The sequence below is a fragment of the Ammospiza caudacuta genome, chromosome Z (genome assembly GCF_027887145.1).
Source record: "Ammospiza caudacuta isolate bAmmCau1 chromosome Z, bAmmCau1.pri, whole genome shotgun sequence".
Classification (NCBI taxonomy): domain Eukaryota; kingdom Metazoa; phylum Chordata; class Aves; order Passeriformes; family Passerellidae; genus Ammospiza; species Ammospiza caudacuta.
Window position 1 is genome coordinate 78668334 of NC_080632.1, and position 23076 is coordinate 78691409.

General features: G+C 54.0%; 2 protein-coding genes across 3 annotated transcripts; both read left to right on the forward strand.

The window, feature by feature from the left end:
* The first annotated feature begins 50 nt into the window (after nt 1–50).
* STOML2 (stomatin like 2) lies at nt 51–8985 on the forward strand. Its single transcript, XM_058823784.1, has 11 exons — nt 51–133; nt 1522–1768; nt 3474–3626; nt 3903–4002; nt 4970–5028; nt 5282–5383; nt 5974–6108; nt 7232–7376; nt 7673–7752; nt 7963–8091; nt 8729–8985. Exons 2-11 carry the CDS (start codon nt 1718–1720, stop codon nt 8858–8860), a joined length of 1086 nt encoding a protein of 361 aa, XP_058679767.1. The 5' UTR covers nt 51–133; nt 1522–1717; the 3' UTR covers nt 8861–8985.
* A 1232-nt stretch (nt 8986–10217) lies between these two features.
* PIGO (phosphatidylinositol glycan anchor biosynthesis class O) lies at nt 10218–22801 on the forward strand. Of its 2 annotated transcripts, none has more exons than XM_058824158.1 (10): nt 10218–10710; nt 12674–12817; nt 13902–14025; nt 15009–15168; nt 16319–16492; nt 18260–19844; nt 20335–20538; nt 20810–21012; nt 21773–21843; nt 22441–22801. In XM_058824158.1, exons 1-10 carry the CDS (start codon nt 10218–10220, stop codon nt 22559–22561), a joined length of 3279 nt encoding a protein of 1092 aa, XP_058680141.1. In that variant the 3' UTR covers nt 22562–22801. The 2 variants fall into 2 exon arrangements, with proteins under 2 accessions (XP_058680141.1, XP_058680140.1); XM_058824157.1 differs by having other exon boundaries at nt 18260–19829.
* The last annotated feature ends 275 nt before the right edge of the window (nt 22802–23076 follow it).

Below are 23076 nucleotides of genomic sequence, written 5' to 3' on the forward strand. Positions count from 1 at the left end.
CAGCAGGGCTGGGATCACCCAGGGCGCTTCACCAAGAGGGGCAGGGGCTGAGGAGCAGCCCTGGCACTCCAGGAACATGCCCAAGCCTTCTGCTGGCACTGCTCCCAGCTTGGAGACTTGGCTGTTGGCTGAGGTGGGTGGGTGGGAGTGAAGAGATGGACTGGAGCTGTGAGTGAGATCTCCCACACTGGTCTCGGGTCTGGGAGCAGAAAGTGTGGAAGAGTTTGTATTTATTAGTATTTATTGTTGCTGGGAGCACAGAGGAGGCTGGTGCAGAGGATCAGAGGTGCTGTGTTTGTTTTCCCTCAGTCCTGCCTGTACCAGGCTGCCTGTGTTCAGGCAGGGCTGTGGGGACTGTGATTAGGGACAGGGAAGCCTCAGCCGATGGAAGGGAGAGTGACCCAGTGCTCCCAGATCAGAGGTGTATTAAAAGCCCACTGACAGGCTGAGACTCGCTGGCACCAGCTTTGCAGGGCCAGCCCAACTTCAAGCAGCTTGGAGAGGCCTGTGCTAATCTTCTGAGTCTTGTAGGGTAAGCTAGAACCCAAGAGACCTATGGCTATCAAGGGAGTGGCCACTGCCAGGTTCCTGAAGGTAAGAGACACAGCTGCCACGTGGATGGGGACCTGGAGCTCTTTGCAGGAATATGGGGATAGCCCTCTGGGCAAGAGCCTCCAGAGCACGTGAGCTGTGAATCTGAGAAGATTGCCAAAAAAAAAAAAAAAAAAAAGGAACTTTGCACTGTCTGTGGGTGTGGAGTGAATCCCATGGAATCCCATGCAGGAGCCAGCTTTGGGCAGGGTCTGCCCGCAGGGTGATCAGGAGCTGGAGGATGGTCAGGAGCCCCAGCTTAGAAAAATGGGGAAACGGGGAAGCAACAGAGGAAATCAGACTCTGGGACTTGGGCTGGTTCCTCAGGAGCAGGACTGGAAGAATCCTGACTGGGGCAGTCAGAGGGACAGGGCCAAGGGTAAAACAAGCTTGCACATTCCCTGTCTGTATCATCTCTCTGTCCTCTGAGGGTCTCGGCAAGGCTCCCCTGCTAGCCCAGGCCCCAGGGATCCTCAGCCCCTCTGTCAGAGAGAACAAAAGAGGGACAGGCACATCAGCTCCCGCCGCTGGGGCTGAGACCCGAGCGCGGGGGCCTCAGTGTGGGGATGGGCCGGGACTGGGGCTGTGGGGGCGAGGTCCTGCCGTGCCCTGCCCAGGGGCGGCCGAGCAGCTCCGGCCCTGCTGCACTGGGGTTAGAAGCCTGAACCTGCCCATATACCACACTGGGGGCCTAAACTCCCCTCACACCGGAGCCCTGGATCCCCCAAGCCGTGGATCTGAACCCCCCTCACACCGGGGGCCGCTCCCCCACTGCCCTGGCCAGCGGCTCTCGGGGACTGCCATGACACCGGAGTCCCCCTCGCCCCCACGTCACCGGGGCTAGCCCTCTCGCCGGGGCCCTGCGAGCTCGCGAAGGCCGTGCCGGTACTATTCGTGTTCGTTTCTAATTTAATAAACATCCGTTTGGAGCTCCAGAACGAGACCGGGGTTGCCGCGCCCTGATGGGGGCGGTCCAGAATCGCGGGCAGCCGGGCGGGCGGAACCGGGGGCCGCGGCCAGAGGAGCCGGGGGGACCGATCCGGGCGGCGCAGCCGGAAGCGGCGCGGCGCAGGGGCCTTCCGGGAGTGTGGAGCGGCGGCGCCGAGCGAGGCGGGCGGAGGGGGCGATGCTGTCGCGGGCGGGGATCCGGGCTCGGCCCGGCCTCGGGCTGCTGCAGGTGCGGGGAACGAGGGCAGATGGGGAGGGAACGGGGAGAACTCTTCGTTCGAGGGGTGCCCACGTGGAGAAGGTCCGGGTAGCGGATGCTGGAGGGGCCGGGAGAAGGGATTGGACTGCGGGCACCGGGATGAGGGGAATGGTGTTGGGGGTCTGAGAAGTGCTGAGGGGGAACTGGGCGGGGATGGGGTAAAGCGGTGAGGGGGGACACAGAGGACGGACGGGCACGGGGGTCGCAGGTGGGGTTCAGTGGCGATGGTGGTTTCGCGGGTCCGAGAAGGAAGAGAGGAGGAGCTGTGTAGGGGCTGGGGGTACGGGGTCACAGGGGGCTGTGGGCAAATGAGTTTCGAGGGATTGAGGAGTTAGAGGCGGTCTGTGGTGTTGGGGCTCCGGGAAGACGCTGGAGTGGTGGTGAGGAGCTGGGCAGGAATAGGGCTGTGTGGGCATGGCGGGGTGAAAAAAATAAATGGGTACGGGCGGCTGAGAGGGAGTCGGGGGGAGCTCGGTGTCGGTGTTTGGGGTGAAGGGCTGGCAGTGTGGGGGCTCGGTGGGGAGAGCTGGGCAGGGACGGGGGAAGGGGTACGGTGCAGTGGGCAGTGGGCACTGCGTTTGGGGATTGAGCAGGGACAGCGGGGGGACTGGGGAGAGCCGGGCAGGGATAGAGGTGAAGGGTGGGGAGGTGATGTAGAGAACAGATGGGTACAGAGAGGGAGGCTGGTCAGTGGGGGAGTGTTTGGGGCTGGGAAGAGCTGGGGTGTGGGCAGGGGGATGCACAGGGATAGAGAGTAAGGAGGGAGAGGAGCGTAGTGCAGAGGACAAATGAGTGAAGAAGTGACTCAGGAGGTGGGGTTCAGTGGGGTGATGGTGTTGAGGGTTTAGGGGACGCTGTGCATGGAGAGGAGCCGGGCAGAGAAGGAGGAGTGAGGAGGAGGGGTGCAGAGGACAAGTCGAGGTATGAGGGGGACTGAGAGAGAAGGGTCTTTGGGGGGGTTTTGGGGGTCTGCAGAAGTGCTGGGATGGTGGGGGTGAACTGGGCAGGGATTGGGGTACAGGGAGGGCATTGTGAAGGAGACTGTGGACAAACGGCTATGGGGAGGGCCAGAGGGGGGTGGCTGAACATGGGGAGTGGTGAAGTGGGTCTGGATTGTAGGAGAAGTGTATGTGTGGGGCTGTGGAGGTGTGAGCTGGGTTGGGATGGGGGGAGGTTGAGGGAAGCTGTGTGAGTGAGGGTCCATGGGGAGAAGGGTGAGGAATGCTCGGACAAAACAGCCCTTTGTGGGAAGCCCTGGAGGCACCCAGAACTTTGGAGGGACAGGTTGTTGGGAAGGGGTGGCCTGGGACAGAGGTGGGGGAGTGGGCCTGAATGGGTTATAGGGGCTGAGTGGAGCAGGAGAGACCCACATGCACACACCTTCATTGGCCTTATGGGTGGAGGGAGGCTTTATTCCCCACTCCAGGGTGGATGAGAGAGGAGTGGAGACGTGCAGAAAGCTCTGGCATGGGAGTGAGGTCCCTGCACCAGTGGAGAAGACTGTCCCTGGCACCAGGCCTCATCCCTGTGGGAGCGCCCTTACAGCACGGGCTTGTTTGAGGCATTGTTTCCTGCCCTGGTCTCCTGGTCAGAGCCCAGAGGGGGTATCAGGTGTGGAGCTGGGCTCTGAAGTGCCAGCAGCTGGTCTCAGCCCTGCTCCGTGTCCTTCCCTCAGCATTCCCAGCAGCTGAAGCGTGTGGCACGGCTGGCCCCAGCTCCGTGCCGCTGGAACTCCGGGCTGCCCATGAACATCGGGGTGCTCTTTGTGCCGCAGCAGGAGGCCTGGGTGGTGGAGAGGATGGGCAAGTTCCACCGAATCCTCGAGCCTGTAAGGAGCAGCTTTTCTCCCCTTCTGGATTCAGCAGGTTCCTAAAGCTGTAGCGAGGCGCGTCCTTTGCACGAGGATCCAAGAGGGGTGGTGGGCTCAGTTTCCCAGGCTGAAATCCTTTTGGCTGCCTGTGGAGTAATTTTCCTTGGTGGGGTGTTAAAAGCACTGAGTAACTGAAACTCCTTGTGTGTAAAACATGTTTGCAGTGTGTGGCATGGGCTTTGTTTGCATGACTCTCTCTACTCTATCAGCCATCTAATCCCACCCTTTTCCCAGGGTCTGAACTTCCTCATCCCTCTCCTGGATCGGATTCGTTACGTCCAGAGTCTCAAAGAAATCGTCATTAATGTCCCAGAGCAGTCAGCTGTCACACTGGGTGAGGAACAGCTTCCGTGTCCTGCCCCTTTCCTTCTACTGCATCTGGGGTGAGCAAGGGACAATGAGGATGAGTGGAATTGTCCCAAGCTCCTGCACTCAGTCCTGTCCCTTGGCCATAAAATCACAAGATCACTGAATGATTTGGGTTAGAAAGGACCTTAGAGTTTGTCTCGTTCCAACCCCATACCATGGGCAGGGGACACATTCCACTCGGCTGGGCTGCTCAAAGCCCTGTCCAGCCTGGCCTTGAACACTTCCAGGGATGGGACATCCACAGCTTCTCTGGGCAACTTACTTCAGTGCATCACCACCCTCACAGTAAAGAACTTCTTCCTAACATTTAAGCCTCTCCTCCATCAGCTTAAGGGCATTCCCCCGTGTCCCATTCCTCCATATCCATGTGAAAAGGCCCTCTCCGGCTCTCTTTAGGTACTGGAAGGCTGTTGTTGTGACTGGGGGCAGCCTAGGAGGTTCCATCTGCTCCCTCTGGGCTGCAGCTGCCCCTTCTTGCTGAGTTGAATGCACCTCGCCAGAAATAAATTTTTCAGGCGTTTTTCTGTATTGAACCACAAAAGAAAATTCTGTTTCTGTTAAAACCATTTTAGAACAGATTAATGGATGTGATGTTAATGGACGGCTCTGTTATATTTCCAGTTTTAAGTGGTTTATTTTGGTTTTTTCCTCCTTAAGTCTTTTTTTTACAAGAGCTACAGTGTGAAATGCTTCTGTTGGGAAAATCAAGACCTGTTGTGTATTAAAACATCACAGTGTTGTCCAGGGAACGTAAGGTCCTTTTTGCAAAGCCTTTAGATAAGAAGATCTATTTCAGCCAATCCTCTTCTGTGCCATGTAGCTATGTCAGGGTGAAAAAGGATGAGCCTGCCCAGCTGTGCTGTGGAAGAGTGGGTTTCTGTGTCTTGTTTGTGCTGCTTCAGTCAACAGGTTCTGTTGTTCTCTCCTGACAGATAACGTCACCCTGCAGATCGATGGTGTGCTCTACTTGCGGGTTATGGATCCCTACAAGGTACCATCCCTGCCCCTTGGGCACCTTTCTCCTGGCTCTGCCCGCTCCCTGCTTCCCAAAATGTGTGCTCCAGCCTCTGTGTCCTGCCTGGCAGGTGGGCTGAGCACTCTGACTCTTCCCAAGGCTCCAGACTCCATGTTTTCAGCAGGGGTGTCTGGCAGGTTTCTCGCTTTAGCACTGTTTGTCTCTCCTGTCTTGTTCAGGGTCCCTCTTGGCATCCCTATCCACTCTGTTTTGTGCTTCTGCTCTTCAGGCCAGCTATGGGGTGGAAGATCCTGAGTACGCAGTGACCCAGCTGGCCCAGACTACCATGAGATCTGAACTTGGCAAGCTTTCCCTTGACAGAGTCTTCCGGGTGAGCTGGGGGGACAGTGTCTCCCAAAATCCCAGGACAGCCTGCATGGCCAAGCTGATGTGCTTAACATCAAAATGCCCTTTGCTTAGAGAGCTTATGGCTTCTGTTTCAGTTGACCTATTGGTGAATCCTTGGAGATGGGTCTTCTTTCAGTTGTTTTTTTAACAGGAGCTATTTTTTGCCCTGCCCTGGGTTATTTGGAGGGTATGATGGGTGGTATGTGTCCAGACCCAGCTGGTCCAGCTGCCTTTCTTGAGTCAGTGACTCTTTACTCAGCCCCAGTGATGAATATCCCTGACCTGTGTCATGGGGTACTGTAATCCTTGTACTACGCTTGCTGGGAAGAAACTGGAGTTGGTGGCATTCTCGTGTATGCAGATGTATACCAGATGTTGTATCCCAGCAGCTTCAGTGTGGGGCCCTGCTCTCCCTAGGGATGTGACCCCCTTCCACAGCTGCTGGAAGCGCCTAACACTTCCTGAAACCTGTGGAGATTTTTTTTTCTGGTGGAGCTTGGTCTCTGAGGGAGGTGTCTGTTTCCCTCCTGACACCTCTCTCATGCTCTCTGCCATTTCTTTTGTGCCATCCAGGAGCGGGAGTCCCTCAATGCCAGCATTGTGGATGCCATCAACCAGGCTTCAGACTGCTGGGGCATCCGGTGTCTGCGCTACGAGATCAAGGACATCCACGTGCCCCCACGTGTGAAGGAGTCCATGCAGATGCAGGTGAGCCTCTCTGGGAGGGAGGTCTGGAACAAGAGAGAAGCCTCCTCTTCCATGTTGCATTACAGAATCACAGAATCAGTAATGTTGGAAAAGACTTCAGATCATCAAGTCCACCCTATGATCAAACACTACCTTGTCAACCAGACTATAGCATGAAGTGCAATGTCCAGTCTGCTTAAAAATCTCCATGAACAGTTTCACTGCCACTTCTCTGGTAGCCCATTCCAGTGTCTAATCACCCTTTCTGTGAAGAAGTTCTTCCTAATGTCCAACCTAAACCTCCCCTCGTGTTCCTTGAGAGTGTGTCCTCTCATCCTGTTGCTGACTCTCTGGGAGAAGAGGCCAACCCCTGTGTGACTGTAACCTCCTTCCAGGTAGTTGTAGAGAGTGATAAGGTCTCCTCTGAGGACCGTGTCTCCTCTTGTCCAGACTAAACAACCCCAGCTCTCTCAATGGCTCCTCATCAGACTTGTGCTCCAAATCTTCCCCAGCTCCATTGCTCTTCTGTGGATGCTCCAGCACCTCAATGTCCCTCTTGAGGTGCCTAGAACTGGACACAGGACTCAAAGCGTGGCCTCACCAGTGCTGAGTACAAGGACGTTATCACATTCCTGGTCCTGCTGGCCACACTGTTGCTGATACAAGCTATGGTTTATTATTGTTACCTGTCCAGAGCTGGCAGCACCCAGCCCTTACATCAGGAGGGCACTTTGGCTGCAGACATACAGCTGCTGATTAAGTAACTCCTGTCATAATTTTTGTAGTAGTGGCACCTGCCTGCCACATAACAAGCCCTGCCAGGTCCCTTTAAAATCCCTACTGGGCTCTGTGGAGAAGCAAATCTCAGAGCTGAAGTTCTCCCCTTGAGAAAAGCTGGACACTAGATATTTGGGCTGGAAAAGGAGGAGGGGGACGCAACTTAGGTGGGAATGGGGCTGGGAAGGGCTGTGTGGCATGAGGAGCAGAACCAACCTTACCGAGACCACACAGTGTTCTGTAGCTGTATTTTCATGCTTTGCTAAGCCATGCTTTCCCCAGCAGAATAGAGGAGCATATCCTTGCCCCACAGATGGGATTTCCCCAGCACAGCCATGGCAGGCTGGTGTCTGACCTGTGTTCCCAGGTGGAGGCAGAACGACGGAAGCGAGCAACAGTGCTGGAGTCAGAGGGGACAAGGGAATCAGCTATCAACGTGGCTGAAGGCCAGAAGCAGGCCCAGATCTTGGCATCAGAAGCTGAGAAGGCCGAACAAATCAACAAAGCTGCTGGTACTGCCTGGGGCTAAAGCATGGCTTTCTGTAGCCCTCTGGACTGAGGGGTGGTGCTACAGGGGAGAGAATGTGTTACTGCGAGCCAGGCTTCCTCAGCCTCTCTGATCCTTCCCTGCTGGGGCCTCAGGCTCAGCTCCAGTTGATGTTGCTGCCCTGGCAGTGCAGCTGTTGGCGAAAAGACAACCATGCATGCACTGAAATTGTCTTGATTCTCTCCCTGAAATGGTTGGGATTCAGTCCTTGCAAGTGCTTTCTTGTGACCCTGATGTGCACCCTGCTGTGGTTCATTGCAGGAGAAGCCAATGCCATGCTGGTCAAGGCCAGAGCCAAGGCAGAGGCAATTCAGCTCCTAGCAGCTGCTCTGGCACAGCAGGTGAGTATGGCTACCTGGAGCAGCCACTGCTTTGGTCCTGGCACTGGGGGAGGTCAAACTGCAGGCAGGGTGGCACCTGGCTTTCTCCTGGACACTCCCTGGCACCTTCGGCAGCAGCAGGGAGTGAGGGGCTTTGCTGGACTGGTGTGGGCTGGGGACACAGGCAGGGATGAGCTGTTGGTGGCACGTGACTTGTCTCTGTGTCCCCAGCACGGCAATGCTGCTGCCTCCCTGTCTGTGGCGGAGCAGTACGTGAACGCTTTCTCCAAGATTGCCAAAGACTCCAACACCGTTCTGCTGCCTGCCAACACCGGCGATGTCACCAACATGGTCGCACAGGTCAGTGCAGCCCACGTGTCCTGGGCTGCACCCAGAGCCCCGTGGGCAGCAGGGAAGGGAGGGAATTCTGCCCCTCTGCTCTGCTCTGCTGAGACCCACCTGGAGCCCTGCATCCAGCCCTGGGCTCCCAGCACAGGAAACACAGGGATCTGCTGGAGTGAGCCCAGAGGAGGCCACCAAGGTGGATGGAGCAGCTCTGCTATGAAGAAAGGCTGAGGGAATTGGATTGTTCAGCCTGGGGAAGAGAAGGCTCCAGAGAGACATTGTAATACTTTCCAGTACCTAGAAGGGGCTCTCAAGGAAGGTGGAGAGATGCTTTACAATGATGATAGAATGAGGAGGAATGGCTTTAAACTGAATTAGTAGGTTGAGATTAGATTTTAGAAAGAAATTCTTCACTATGAGGATGGTGAGGCCCTGGCAAGGTTGCCCAGAGAAGCTGTGGATGCCCCATCCTGGCAAGTGTCCAGGTCAGGTGGAATGGGGCTCTCAGCAACATCCCTCCAGTGTGGGGTGTGGAGGGATGTGAAAAAGGATCTTTCCAGCCCAAGCTGTTCTTGCTGTCACCCAAGTGAATCTTGCTGGGGCCTGGCCCCCTCTTCTCCTTCCCTCCTTATGACTGTGTAATTCCCTCCAGGCCCTGGGGATCTACACCACACTGACCAAGCCACAAGCTGTGAAGACCCAAGATGACATGCCTCCAGCCCACGAGGACTCCCGCTCTTCTGCCACGGAGATGCTGAAGGCAGAACAGGGCAGCTCCAGCTAACAGGGCTGGAAGGATCTCATACCCTCTCCTGAGGCCTGCCAGCAGTCCTGTTCTGCTGCAGGCAGCCGCCCTTGTTCCCTTAGTCCCTATTTTGTATTGGATTTAAATCATGTAATAAATGGTAACAGTGCTGCTGCATGTTCTCTTGTGCTTGGGTGCCTGACCCCAGCATTCGATGCCAAAGGGGGATCATCCCTCCTCAACAGGCTCCTGCTGGGATTTCCCATGGACATGCAGTAACATACAAGAGTGAAAAATTAGATATAATGAAAAAATTCTTCCTGTGAGGATGGTGAGGCACTGGCACAGGTTGTTCTGGGAAGTTGTGGATCAGGCTCTGAGCAGCCTGGTCACGTTGAGGGTGTCCCTGTTCACAGAAGGGGGGGTTGGAACTAGATGATCTTCAAGGTACCTTTCCAACCCAAACCATTTTATGATTCTGTGAATTTGAGGACCTCACTCTTACAAAGGATCTCCCTCCCAGTGCATCGCCTCTCTGGGAGTGTGAGCTGCTCTCATCATCCCCTCCTCTGTCAGCTCCCAGAAGCTGTCCTACAGTGCGTGACTGTGCGTTCTCCACAGCGACCTCCTCACAGCACAGGGCGGGAAGCGCCTCTGTCGATTAATTAATTACTTGATTAATTAAAACACTTTGCCGTTGAATGTGCCTCGGCTGCGGGGAGGCGCGCTGAGACCTCCTGTCCGCCAGGGGGCGCTGCCGCCCCAATGCCGCTCCCCGCCGTGCCACTCCAGCGCGGTCGGTGCCACACGCGGCGCTTCCGGGAGCGACGGGCGCCGGGAGCCGCAGGTGGGACGGGACGGGAGCGTGGTCCGGGGTCTCAAAAAGGGGCTGTGAGGGGCTGGGGGGCCGGGAGGGGAGTCTGGGGCGCGGGGGACACAAGGATGGCGCGAGTGTGAAGTGGCGGACCGGGAGTCGGGGGTGCAGGGGAGGGGCTGGGGGTGTGTGAAGGGGAATGGAATGTCGGGAAGGGGATGGGGATACCGGCGAAGGGCAAGGGGTGCCGAGAGGGCGCTGGGCAGTCGGGAGGGAGCAGGACGCGGCTCCATTCAGGAGGGGATACAAGGAAGTGCGTGGGGCAGTTCCCGGACACGGAGTGGGACCAAGTAAAGTCAAAGCAGGCTGATCGGCATTACTACGGGACAGGCGGGTGTGGGAGGTGCCGGGCCAGGGATGGGTGCTGGTAGGGAGGGAGCGGTGCTGGTAGGGAGGGAGCGGTGCCGGGCCAGGGATGGGTGCTGGTAGGGAGGGAGCTGTGCTGGGCCAGGTTTGGGCGCTGGTAGGTGCCTGCCCAGGTAGAGCCGCTGGGGATTGAGCCTGCTTGTCCTTCCCTCTAGGATGCAGCGGTGGCCAGTGGTGCTTTTCCTGGCCTGGGTTTGCTTTCTCTTTTTTGCTGGTATTGGGCTCTTCATGAGCGGCTTCCTTCTCACCCGGATCGAGCTTGCCAGCAGCAGTTCCTGCTCAGACCCACTCGTGCCTCCGCTTTGGGAGAGGCAGAGCCTCCCGCCAGGCTCCTGCTGGGCTCCCCAACGCTTTTCCAAGGCCGTGCTCGTCATCATCGATGCCCTCCATTTTGAGTTTGCCCGCTTTGACCCTGCCAAGGCCAGCCCGCTGCCCTACGAGAACAAGCTGGGTGTGCTGCACCAGCTGGCCACCTCCCAGCCCCGCCATGCCCGGCTCTACCGCTTCCGAGCCGACCCCCCCACGGCCACCATGCAGCGCATCAAGGGCCTCACCACCGGCTCCCTGCCCACCTTCATCGACGTGGGCAGCAACTTTGCCTCCTACGCCATCCAGGAGGACAACCTGCTGGCACAGCTGGTGCAGAACGGTGAGTTCCTGGCCTTTAGCTCAGGCAGGATATTAAAGCACTTTTTTTCACAGGCACAGGTTGCCCAGGGAGATGGTGGAGTCACCATCCCTGGAGGTGCTTAAGAGGCTTTATACCTTGTGCTGGGTGGTGTGGTTTAGGGTTTATAGTGGTGGGTGTACGATCGGATTGAATGGTTTTGAAGGTCTCTTTCAACCTTGGTGATTCTGTGACTGGGGCTGTTCGGCCGGGAGAAGAGAAGGTTGTATTGCAGCCTCATAGCAGGCTTCCAGTCCCTGAAGGGGGCCTACAGAGAAGCTAGAAATGAATTCTTTGTCAGGAACTGTAGTGATAGAATGAAGAACAATGGGTACAAATTGACAGAGAGGAATTGTAGTGATAGAATGAAGAACAATGGGTATAAATTGACAGAAAAGTTTAAGTTAGATATTAAGAAGTATTTCTTTACTGTGAGGGTGTTGACACACTGGAACAGGATTCCCAGGAAAGTTGTGGATGGCCCATCCCTGCAGTGTTCAAGGCCACACTGAATAAAGCTTTGAACAACCTGATCTAGTGGGAAGTGTTCCTGCCCATGGGAGGGGGCTTGAAACTGGATGATCTTTAAGGTCCTTTCCAACCTCTTAACATGCTATGACTTGTGGGCAAGGCAGCAGCCCTCTGGAACAGGGCATGTGCAAACGTCTGTTCAGTTTAACTTGTATTCCAAACATTGATTAGTTTCTCCCTGGGAAGGGCATTCCTTACAACAGATCCCCCCTGTGAGCTGATTCTTTCTCCCTGCTTAATGACAGTTTCCTCAGGCAGACTCAGGAAGGCAGGTCATTGCCAGCTTGCTTTGGGAGTGGGAAGTAGCTGTGACCATGACTTCATCATCTTCAAAGATGACAAGAAAGCAGGTGAAAGTGGCTGCACTGGTGGTGTTTGTCCCAAGGTCACCCCCAGGAATGCCTGTAGGATGGCCAAGGTTGTGCTGTGTGGGGCACGTGACAGGGGAGGAGCCAGGTGTGCCAGGTGGTGCCAGGTGTGCTGTGGGGGTGTCCCTCAGGCAGCCAGCCTGCCAGGCCAGCTGCCTGCAGCCGTGAGGCAGCAACCTCATCCTATTTTCATCGTGGTTTGGTGCTGCTGGGGGTGCTCAGTGCAGCTGTAAAGGGCTTGTTATGGTGGGATAATGGAGTAGAGGGGAGAGGACAGGCCACAGCGGTTTGTTACCTGGAGAGACTTCCTCCCAAGGCTCAGAGTGGGCTAAGGCAATGTGATTTTGTGTGAGCAAGGTGGGCAAATGCAGTGAATCATCTGAGGCAGAATGATGATCATAGCATATCCTGTGGCAGAGTAGCAGTCTCAGAGAAAAAGGTTCCTTGCTCCCAGGCTGAAGACGCTCTGTGGAAACAGAGCTGGCTGATGGCAGGCAGGGCAAGAGCAAGCACAGTGGGAAGCATCAGTGCTTTTGCCTTCTCTTTTTCATGTCTGGAACACCATCACCATTGTGTTTAAAAGCCAGAGCTCAGGACTACATCTTCTACTCCATCACCTGCTGCCTTGCATTTTGCAGTGGCGTCACAGGCCTTGGGTGAGGCTTTGTCTCCTTCAGGCTGCACCCTGTGCACTAAGATGTGTTCAGGGGTCACCCTGTGCACCCAGCTGTGTTGTGGTGGCCCAGGAGTCTTTCTGCAGGGGTGATGGGTCAGGTCAGCAATAAGTCCTGTGGTTATGCAGTGGCTTTGGTGTGGAGGGCATTTACTGGCTTACAGATACTCATGGGCTGGTCCCTCCCTGTATTCAAAGTAATTTACAGACAGATGGTCTTTTTTTAGTGAAAATTTTGGTTTTGAGTGTGGGTTGGAGAGGAGCAATTGCTCCATATCCTGACCTGGGTCTGCTCAGGATCTTTGTATTGTTGTGGTAACAGCACGACCCAGGAGGGCTTCATCTCTCACTGGTTCCTTTCTCTCTGTCTCAGGAAGGAGAGTGGTCTTCATGGGTGATGACACGTGGGAAGGACTTTTCCCAAAGAAATTTTTCCGTTCCTATTTCTTCCCTTCTTTTAACGTGAAGGATCTTCACACTGTGGATGATGGGATCCTGCAGCATCTCTACCCAACTGGTAAGTAGCTCTTTCACCAGGGCATGGGTAAACCTTGGCCTAATGTGTAGTCCTACTGCAAATTCAAGGTAGGGTTGGAGGGTTTTTTCTGTTACAAAGGAGCACTGGGCAGTTACACACTGCTGCCCTAGGATTACAGTGCTCTAGCTGGATTTCCACAGATAAGCCAGTTCTTGGAGCCCACAGACCATTTCTGTAGATGCCTTTCCTCTGTCTGGGACAGAATTCAGCTTTTTGGGATGAGGTTAGACTTCTACATCTGTCTTACAAAATACACTGGCAGGATGGAGACAGGGGAGCACCTTACCTTTGCCATGTGGCTGCCTAGGCAGGCACACAATACTCTGGGCAAAAGACAAGTTAGGGGCCTGAGACACAGCACTGCTCTCAGCAAAGCATTGGTGCTTCCTAGTCACAGGAAGAAGATGAAGCCTGAGGTAGGTGTTTTCCACCTCCCTGAGGTGCTGGGACCAAGGGACATGCTCTTTCGTTTTTCTGTGTCTGAACATATGCACATCAGGGGTGCGATGGCCTTTCACAGGAAAGCCTGTGTGCCTTGTGTGAGAGCTACAGGTTATCATTTAACTTTAAATATGTTGATTTTCATGTGTCAAGACCCTGAAGCAGAGAGGAGAGCCCAGGGTAACTTTGTAACTAGGGACTGTGTTGGTGTGTCATGCCCATGTCCTCGGATGCAGAGGGGCACATTGGTGGATTGAACCTAAAATATCTCCAGGGAGGATGGGAGTTCTGGGTTCTCCTTTGTCTGAGCATTCCTTTGTTTCAGCCTAGTCTTGAGGTAAGTTCAAGATGACTTGGGTGACATTATACTTTTCCCCTCCTGAGGGATGGGGAGAAAAAACCAGGGATCCTGGGATGTTTGCAAGGCTTTGAGGTCCCTGTGCCATTGCACCCAGGAACCTCTGGCCAATAGTATGCCTGACTTGAAACCTGGATCCTCAAGAGCTGGCAGTGACAGTGGCAGGAGGTGAAGAACAGCAATATCCTGAGGCAACCGGGAAATTCTGGCAGGAGGATCCAGAATTCCAGGCTGGTGCATGATAAGTTTGCTTTTGTTCTGCAGTGGACAGCGGTGAATGGGATGTGCTGATTGCTCACTTCCTTGGCGTGGACCACTGTGGGCACAAACATGGACCCGACCACCCTGAGATGGCAAAGAAGCTCACCCAGATGAATGAGATGCTCAGGTGATCAGTGTGGCACTGAGGCTTTGCTAGCTGGCCTCTTCTTTCAGCCAGGCTGGTGAGATCTTCCCAGGGAATTGGCAGATGCAGAGGGGAGCAGGGAATGCTTACTGAGCCTGTTAATGTGGAAAACAGCTTTGGCCAGCAGCAGCTGGAACCCCAGATACAGGCAGTATTGCTTGCATAGATGAGTCTTGAGTGGTTTGGTTTCTTAAGTAAGGCTGCACTCAGGTCTTGCTTCTCTACAAACCATGAGATAGTGCAGCTGGAGTGTAACTGAGCCTCTCTTTTCCCATCTTTAACACGGACATTGTCCCACTGAGGTCTGGCTAATGTTTGAGAAGCAGGTGGAGGACCCTGGGGATGAGGGCTGCTGCATTTATCATACAGAGCCATGAGCTGCAGTTTTGAGATAGAGGTCAGGATGGGATACAGAAATTTCAGTTGTGCAGATGTGTCTCAGCCCAAAATGCTGCAGCTTTTGATTCTTAGGGCTGCTTTTAAGTTTTGCTGCTAGAAGGAGTTGGGAACTTTCCCTGCTGTATCTGAGAGTGCAGCATATACTGTGTCATACCTACTGCATCCTTCATAGACTAATCCCTGCTTTTTTCCTTTGAAGTGGGAGATGTCCCACATAACATGATACATGACCCAAATAGAAGCAGCCTAAAATTTCTTTTTTTTCAGGAGCCTTTCTTCTGAATTGCATTTTGACACGATCCCTGACAGCTCTGTTTTCTGGGGATCCAAGCAAGATCAGTCCACTCTGTCTTAGAGCTCTGAATTTTCAGTTTGGCTTTAAAGTAACAATTTAAAACACCCTGGACTCTGGCTTGTTACAGTTCTGCATCACCGTTTTGCTTATATCTGTTTGTGAGCTTCACCTCTGTGGTGCAGGCAGGATATCCTGGAGAGATATCCTCTTCCACCTAGGCTACTGGGGCCCTTGCCCGGGGAGGAGTTGACTTTCCTTATCTCGGTGGCAGGTCCTTGGTGGATCACCTGGGGAATGACACTCTTCTTCTGGTGGCTGGGGACCACGGCATGACAGAAACTGGAGACCATGGTGGCGACAGCGAGAAGGAAGTCAATGCAGCACTGTTTGTGTACAGCAGGACACCCCTGTTTGGCAGTGGCCCTCCAGAGGTAAGGAGCTGACCCTTAGGTATCCCTGCCCAGTTTGGTGCCTGGAAACTGCATCCTGGGATTACAGAGAGTAACAGTTTGGGATTTTTTTAGACTGAGAGGGATGGGGAGTCTGTCATAGAATCATGGAATAAGCTGAGTTGGAAGGGACGCATCAGGATCATCAAGTCTAACTCCTGACCATGCACAGGACACCCCCAGGGATCATGCTGTGTTCCTAAGAGCTTGTCCAAACACATCCTGAACTCTGTTGGGCTTGGTGCTGTGCCCACTTCCTTGGGGAGCCTGTTGCAGTACCCAGCCATCCCCCTTTTCCTACTATCCAACCTAAATTTCTCCTGACACAACTTCAGGCCATTCCTTCAGGTTCTGTCACTGGTTACCACAGATAAGAGATCAGTGCTTAGCCCTCTTCATCCCCTTGTTAGGGTGTTGAAGACCACCAGGAGGTCTCCCCTCAGCCTCCTCTTCTCCCAGCTGAACAGACCAAATTACTTCAACCCCCCTCACACAGCTTACCCTTCAGACCATTCATCAGCTCCTGGCTGTCATTTGGATGCTTCCTAATAGCTTAACATCTTTCTTATATCCTGGTGTCTAAAACTGCTCCCAGCACTGGAGGCCACCCCAGTGCAGAGCAGAGCACGACAATCTCCTCCCTTGCCCAGCTGGTGATGCTGTGCCTGATGCCCCCAGGACAGGGTTGGCCCTCCTGGCTGCCAGGGCACTGCTGGCTGACAATCATCTTTCCATCAACCAGGACCTCCAGGTCTCTTTCCATGGTGCTGCTTTCCAGCCTTTTCACCTTGACTAAGAGGAGTGGGAGGTTTGTCACCTTGTCTCTAGAGGGCAGTGAAAGGGCTGACACGGCAGGCAGAGGACTGAAGTGTTTGGAATGCATGTTCAGGTCACTACAGATGTGAGGGGTGCTTGTGTGGGGCCAGGTGAGCTGTTGGACAGCCAGTGCCTTCCCCATGAACCTGCAGCTCCCAGCAGGCATGCTTCTCACCAGAGAACCCTTGGGGAGAGCTGTGCCTCTGCCTGGATTCAGCTTTGAACAGGGATGTCTTCCCCACTGTTCTCTCAAATGAGTGAAAAGCTGCATTGCTGTCTTCTCTCTGAATTTCTGATTCCTCCCCTGTCTCTCCAGGAGCCTGAAACCATTCCCCAAGTGAACCTGGTGCCCACTGTGGCCCTGCTGCTGGGGGTGCCCATCCCCTACAGTAATATTGGGGAGGTGATGGCCGAGCTGTTCGCTGGGGACAGTGACGCTGTGTCTGCAGCCTTGCGGCAGCTCTCAGTCTATCACATCAATGCCAAGCAGGTATGGCCTGTGGTAAGCCTCCCATTGAACTAGAGAGGAGAAGGAATGGGTTTTTAAGCACAAACCTCTTCTGTTTGGTGGAGGTGAGATGGTGACATGCTGTTATTTTCATGGGGAACTTACTTTACATTGCATCCTTGCAGTGTTTGCTCCAGTAAAAGACAGCCCCATCATCCCTAAAGAGAAATGAGAGCCACCGTTTAGTGCTGTGGTATGGAAAATACTGTCTGGGAAGGTGGAGGGTGGCTGGATCCAAATGGTCAGAAGTGGATTAAGTTATAGGGGGTGATGGTTCCTCAAGTCTGAAGATGACCAGAGGCAAGTGTTGTGGTTGGAGATTAGAAAGTAAAAGTGAAGATTTTCATGCTGAAGGAGAAACAGTGTTAACAATAAAACTATTCTAGATTAGTGGAAGAATGAAAACAGTAATGAAAGACCAAATTAAAAAAAAACCATGCAACAGTTAATACTGAAGTAGGATACTGAAGGAGCAATTTACACAAAGCGCAACAAAATACAGAACCCCAGGAGCAAGTTGACAAAATTTGAATGAGAGTCTCTACATCAGGTATGAAAGAAGCCTAGGCAGTGGGACAGGCTCCCCTATTGTGAGGGATATTGTGAGGGCCATCTGTTGTGGCTCTGGTCATGCTACAGAGCCAGCTTTGCCCCAGGCAAAGCATGCATCTCAGTTAAGGGCCACTCTGCCTTTGAGGGACTCTGGATTGCTGGGAGCACAGGAATAATTCCTCCAGTGCCCAACCAGCTCCTTGGAGAGCCAGTTGGACACTGCTGGTGCTAGCCAGTGAGGAGCTGGAGACAGTGATTGCTGATGGGAAGACAGAAATACTCAGCTTTGTAATTAGAGAGGAGCAGAGTGCTCTGACATTTAAAGATCATACTGTATGTTAGCGTCCATTAGTCACTGAGGATATCAATCATCGTTTGTTAGGAATTAGCATTATCAAGTTGTGCCTGTGTAAATATTCGCACTCATTGTTTGAGGAGTTTTCTGGCTCGATAATGGTGGTGTTGAAGAAGCTGTGGCATTCCAGGGAGGCCTGTGAGAGAGCCAGTGCATGTGTGTGCCATCCATGGGCAGGGGCAGACTGATTCTGACTGTGCTCTGAGGCAAATGGAAGGTGTGTGAAGTTACGGTTGCAGTTCAGGACTGGAGAGATCTAAGGAGATGTATATCTGTGCAGGTTCTCTGCCCTACCAATGCCCCTGTAATACTTCTTTTATGACTTCAGGATTATAGCTGCCTCTGTTCATGTTGTCTTGAAGTAGAAAGCAAAAAGAATGAGTTTTTCTTAAAACTATGATGCAGTATGTTAATGTGTGTTATTGAAGAAAGGGAAGCAGTTTGGTTTCATCCACTATAAGTTATTTAATGTGATGATTTTCCTCAGACAAAGCTGTAAAACTCAACATGGGGCAGATTAACAAGTCTTTAATAGCAATGACTTGGCCTTCTGAAGAACATTTGCCTTATTGCTGCCAAATACTCCATAAAGCCCTTGTGGGGTTCTGCACAGCATTAGCAGAGGTGTAGCTGCAGGAGTCATCATGGCTGTGGCTAAGGATGTGTGTCTTGAGAGGGATGTCAATTTGGAGGAGAGATTGAGTTTCCTGATGGTGACATCCCTGGGTGGCAAGGTTTGGTAAACCAGGGTTGTTTCATTATGAAGGGGCAGCGTGAAACAGTGAATCCCATTCCCAGTTTTCCCAGTGCTGCTGTCTGATCCTGTGTCTTCCCTCCTGTAGGTGGATCGCTTCCTGCAGTCCTACTCGCTGGTGGCTCAGGACCTCCCAGCAGAGCAGCTTCAGCACCTGCAGGAGCTCTTCTCCAGTGCTGTGGAGGAGCACACGCAGCTCCTGACCCAGGTGCAGGGGACGACAGTGCCTCCGGAGCTCAAGCCGAGGCTGGGAAGCCTCATCAGTCGCTTCCAGCACTACTTGCGGGAGGCACGGGCTGTGTGCACCCAGTCCTGGGCCCGCTTCCACCCCCTGCGTATGGTGGGGGGCTGCATTCTTATTGCTTCCTCTTGCTTGCTCTGCTACATGGCCTCAGAGCTGGCCGCATCCTCACAATCTCTCTGTTGCAGCTGCCTCCTGTACCCACTCTTCTGGGGCCCTGTGGGGGCTGCTCTGCTATGGCTGGTCCACGTTTTCACCCAGGAGGGGCTGGATCTGCTCCTGGTGTCATCATGGGCAGCTGCTGCTTCTCAGCTGGGTTTTTTCTGGCACTGGTGGGGCCAGCATCTCAAGAGAGCCCGTCTGACAGGCAGTCAGCCACCCTTGGCCAGTGGTGGCCTCAGGCAGAGGCTGCACGCATGGCTAGGGCTGGCCTTCCCCATGGGCATTCTGGTGTTCCGCTGCGGAGCTATGTTCTCCGACAGCTTTGTTGTGGCCGAGGCACGGGTGGCCCCGTTCCTGCTGGCCTCGCTGGTGATGTTGCTAGTAGGGAAGCTCCACTGGGATGGTCACCTGACTGTGCCAGAAGGTCCCAAGCAGCAGCTCCTTGGCATTTCCTCTTACCGGAGAGAGATCTGGTACCTGCTGTGCCTTGTGGCCATGCTCCTGGTCTGCGTCCGCCTCTCCAGTTTCTTCCACCAGTGCCGTGAAGAAATCCCTCAGTGCCGGCCCTCTGTTTTCCTCTCCCCACTTGCCAGCCTGAAAAACACACGGGCCAAGAACCTCTTCTACCTCCTGTGCGTGGCCTTGCTGGCTGGGCTGGTGTATGCAGTGCAGAGCTGGCTGAGGCACTATGGCAACCTGAACAGCTCGGACCCCCTCGTGCTCTTCGTGCGCTGGGGTTTCCCACTGGTGGTCCTTTGCATTGCCTGCTACTGGGCCGTTGCCTCCAGCGCTGATGACTCTCTTGGCAAGCTGCAGGAGCTGGTGCAGGTTGCAGTTGTTGTGTTTCCCAGGGCTGTCTATGGACTAGCATCCATGGGCCTGCTGCTCCTGCTGTGCAATCCCATGATGGTGTTTGCAAAGGACACACGGGAGTCGGCAGGGTCCATTGTCACTCCCTACCTGGGGGTCCCTGGCTCCGAAGTCGACTTCCTCCACGTCATCCCTCAGATCTACAAGAGGATGCAGGAGTCTCAGAAGAGCCGGCTGGAGCGGGGCAGCTGCAGGGCCACTGTTGCAGCGTACGGGCTGGGCAGCGTGTACTCAGCAGCCCTGGTTATAGCCCTCACCCTGCTGGGCTTCCTCTTGATGCTTCTGCACAGCGAGCGGCTGAGCTTTGCCTTCCTGCTCCTCTTCGTGGAGGCCTTTGTGCTGCTGCACATCCACACGTGTGCCAGAGGCCTTGCTGGAGATGCTGGTGAGTCTGGGCTCAGTAGAGCAACCACTGGATGTGTTACCTGGGCTAACCTGTGGTGACCTTGCCTTAATTCCAGTGGGAGAAGCAGGATCTAGTTTATAGTCTTGGGAAAGAGTGGTGCACTGATCCTCAGGATACTCTTAGCTTTTTTAGAGCTGCTTAAATCCTCTAGCAGAAGAAAGCTGCGTGCAGCAGGGATGTGAACATGGAAGGGGGAGGAGTTTCAGGGAGAGGAGCTCTCTTCCCAGGGTGTGAATAGTCACCTAACCCCACTGGTGCTGACAGAGTGCAGTAGCAAAGCTGCTGGCACCAGCAGAGGGAATGCTGGCCCCTTGCTGTATCTGTGGGGGGAGCTGGACTGTTTCCTGTTTCTTAAAAGAGCCAGCATGGAAGGGGAACTTGGAGAAAAAAAGATCACTAGGCTTTTTTTGACCATGGATCTGGTTTGTTCCTTGATGCTGATATCCCAACCCCCTGCCTCTGTTTTTGTTTTTTATTCCCTCAGAGCTGTTTTCAGTGCCGTGGTATGCAGTGATCTCCTGGCTCCTTGCTGCTTCACAGTTCTTCTATTCCACAGGCCACCAGCCTATCTTCCCAGCCATCCACTGGAATGCAGCCTTTGTTGGCTTCCACCTTGACCACAGCACGAACCTTCTGCCTGCTGTCCTGGTGGGAGCCAACACTTTTGCCTCCCATATCCTCTTTGCAGGTAAATAAATTTCTTCCTGGGCTGTGGAGCCTGAGCAGACACAGCTCACTGCAGTGCCTTACCTGGGGCTCTGCAGGTTGACCACGAGGCAATAAAGGCTCCAGCACCAGCTGAGAAACAGCATCTTTGCTGTTCCCCTTGTGGGGCCACAGCAGCCTGGCCTGGAGCTGGGGTATGTGCTTCCTGCACATCCAGGGCAGGATGGCAGAGCCTGGACTGCTCCTCACCTCCTGGGCTCTGATAACTTCATGTGCCTTTGTCTTTGAGGTAGTTGGCTGCCCGCTGCTCCTGCTGTGGCCCTTTGTGTGTGAGGTGTCCACCTCACAGAGGAAGAAGCCCAAGAAGGAGTCCCGAGAGGAGCTGCAGGAGGTGGAGGAACACATGATGGAAATGAGGCTGCGGGAGTCTCCAGAGTTGTTCTCCACTGCTCTGCTGCGGCTGGGGTTGAAGTACCTCTTTGTCCTTGGGGCACAGGTACGGGCAGAGGCAGGGGTGGCTGTGGGAAGGGTTGTCTAGGAGGAAATTGGTGTGCTGTGATAACTGTGGGGCTCTCTGATGAGAGAAAGGGGTCAGCCAGGACACAGACAGGCCCTGGGGTGGAGTGTCTGGTTGCGGGTGGAAGAGCAGGTCATGCCATGCCATTTGCTCTGTGCTTTGGGAAGGGCTCCAGCATGGAAACTGCCATATGGATTAGGATGCTTTTCATATCCATATGCCCGGAGTGGTAATCTCTGCTCAGGAGCTGCAGGGTTGTAATCCTACTCCCTGTCTTCCTTAGCATTCCTGTCCCACGCCAGCTCTGGTTTTCATATGTGCTGTGATGATTTAGGAAGCTAAACACCAGAAATTTTAGTCCTGTGAAAGAAGTGAATAGTTTTCTGGGATTTATCTCTTCAAATCATTCTCCTGTGTTGTGAGACCAGAGACAGTGCAAGGGAAGAGAGAAGCAGGGACCCTCTCAGTGAAATAGTAGGTCAGGTTAGCCACAGTGTGAGCCCTCCCCTGTGCTGCCTCAGCCTGGCCCCACAAGAGCCTTCATGTACCCCAAGCTGCTTGTGTTTCCTGACTTGAGGACATCATGGAAGTGAGTCCTCTTTAGGATGCTCATTCCTGATATGTGCTGTGCCAGCCTCTCAGGCACGTGCAGTTTAGTTCCACCTTCAGATATGAACATAGTGCCCAGGAAGACTCTCCAGAATCACCTATAACTTGTGTTTCATGATCTTCCCCACAGCTTCTGGCCTGTGTTTGTGCAGCTATGATCCTCAGGAGACACCTCATGGTTTGGAAGGTCTTTGCCCCAAAGTAAGTTGCAGAAATTGCTCTGATGCTGGATTAAGACTCATGTCCCTGACACCTTGACTAGAGTTCACAGACAGTAATTTTGGAAGAGACCCTGTGATTGATCTTCTGACTCATTGCCTAGTACTGGTTGTAGAAATATCCCTAACTAACTACTGCTTGAAATTCAGAAGCTAGACTTGAGCTAGAGCCTAGAAGTTTCTCTTCATCTGAATTTCCAAGGATACACAGAGCCCACCTGGAAGCTGAGAATGTTGTAGTCAGAGAGCCGAAGGTAAGGATACCAGACCAGAAGTGAAATACCCAGAAATGCTGAACTGGCAAACCTTTGAACTAGTCAGTGTGAAGGGTGGCCTCAGCCTCTGGGGGATTCATAATCCCACCTGAGTCAGTGGGTCCCGAGTGGCCTCTAAATCAGATGAGTGCTTGGTTTACAAGTTTCAGGCAGCAACTGCTGGGGCGTGGATGTAATTCAGGTTTTAGGATGTGGGATGCTACCAGCCTCTCATTGTCAGGGAAATCAATCAGCTGGAGGGTAGCAGCCTGTCTCTGCAGTCATGCTGACTGTTGTGTCCTTAACTGCATCTGTTGTGCCTGCAGGTTCCTCTTTGAGTCGCTGGGCTTTGTGGTGAGCAGCATCTGCCTCTTGCTGGGGATCTCCCTGGTGATGCGTGTGGACTGTGCCGTCAGCACCTGGTTCAGCCAGCTCCGGCTGAGGTAGCCCTGGAGGCGTGGGGAGCCCAGGCTGCGCTTGTCTCCTTGCCTCCCTGGGGCTGGCAGGGGTACACGAGCCGCCAGCAAACGAGTGCCTGCCCACAGCAGCCAGGGATTCTGCCCAGCTCCCTGCTGCTGTGCTGAACAAAAGGACTGGAGCCAACTGCTCCTGCCACATGGGGATGGTGTTTCTCAGCAGGGGAGGTCAGAGCTCTCACTCTGGGCTTTGCTGGCAGCAGGAGGACTCTGCTGCAGGAGCCCAAGAAGCAAGAGTCCTGAAGTGCTCCTCTGGAGAAACACCAACGGGGATCTTGCCGGTACTTCCCTGATGCATGCCACGATGTGCAGCTGGTAGGCTTCAGTGGCCAGCAAGGTGTCACCTTGACTGTGCAGAGACTCACGGGATGGAGCCAGCTGAGGAGGGGAGAGGAGGTTGGAAGTGGAGGGAATGTCCCACAGCCCCCACTTGTTTCCACATGCTCGGTTTTCACGCTGGAATCACACTGCACATGGTTCCATGCA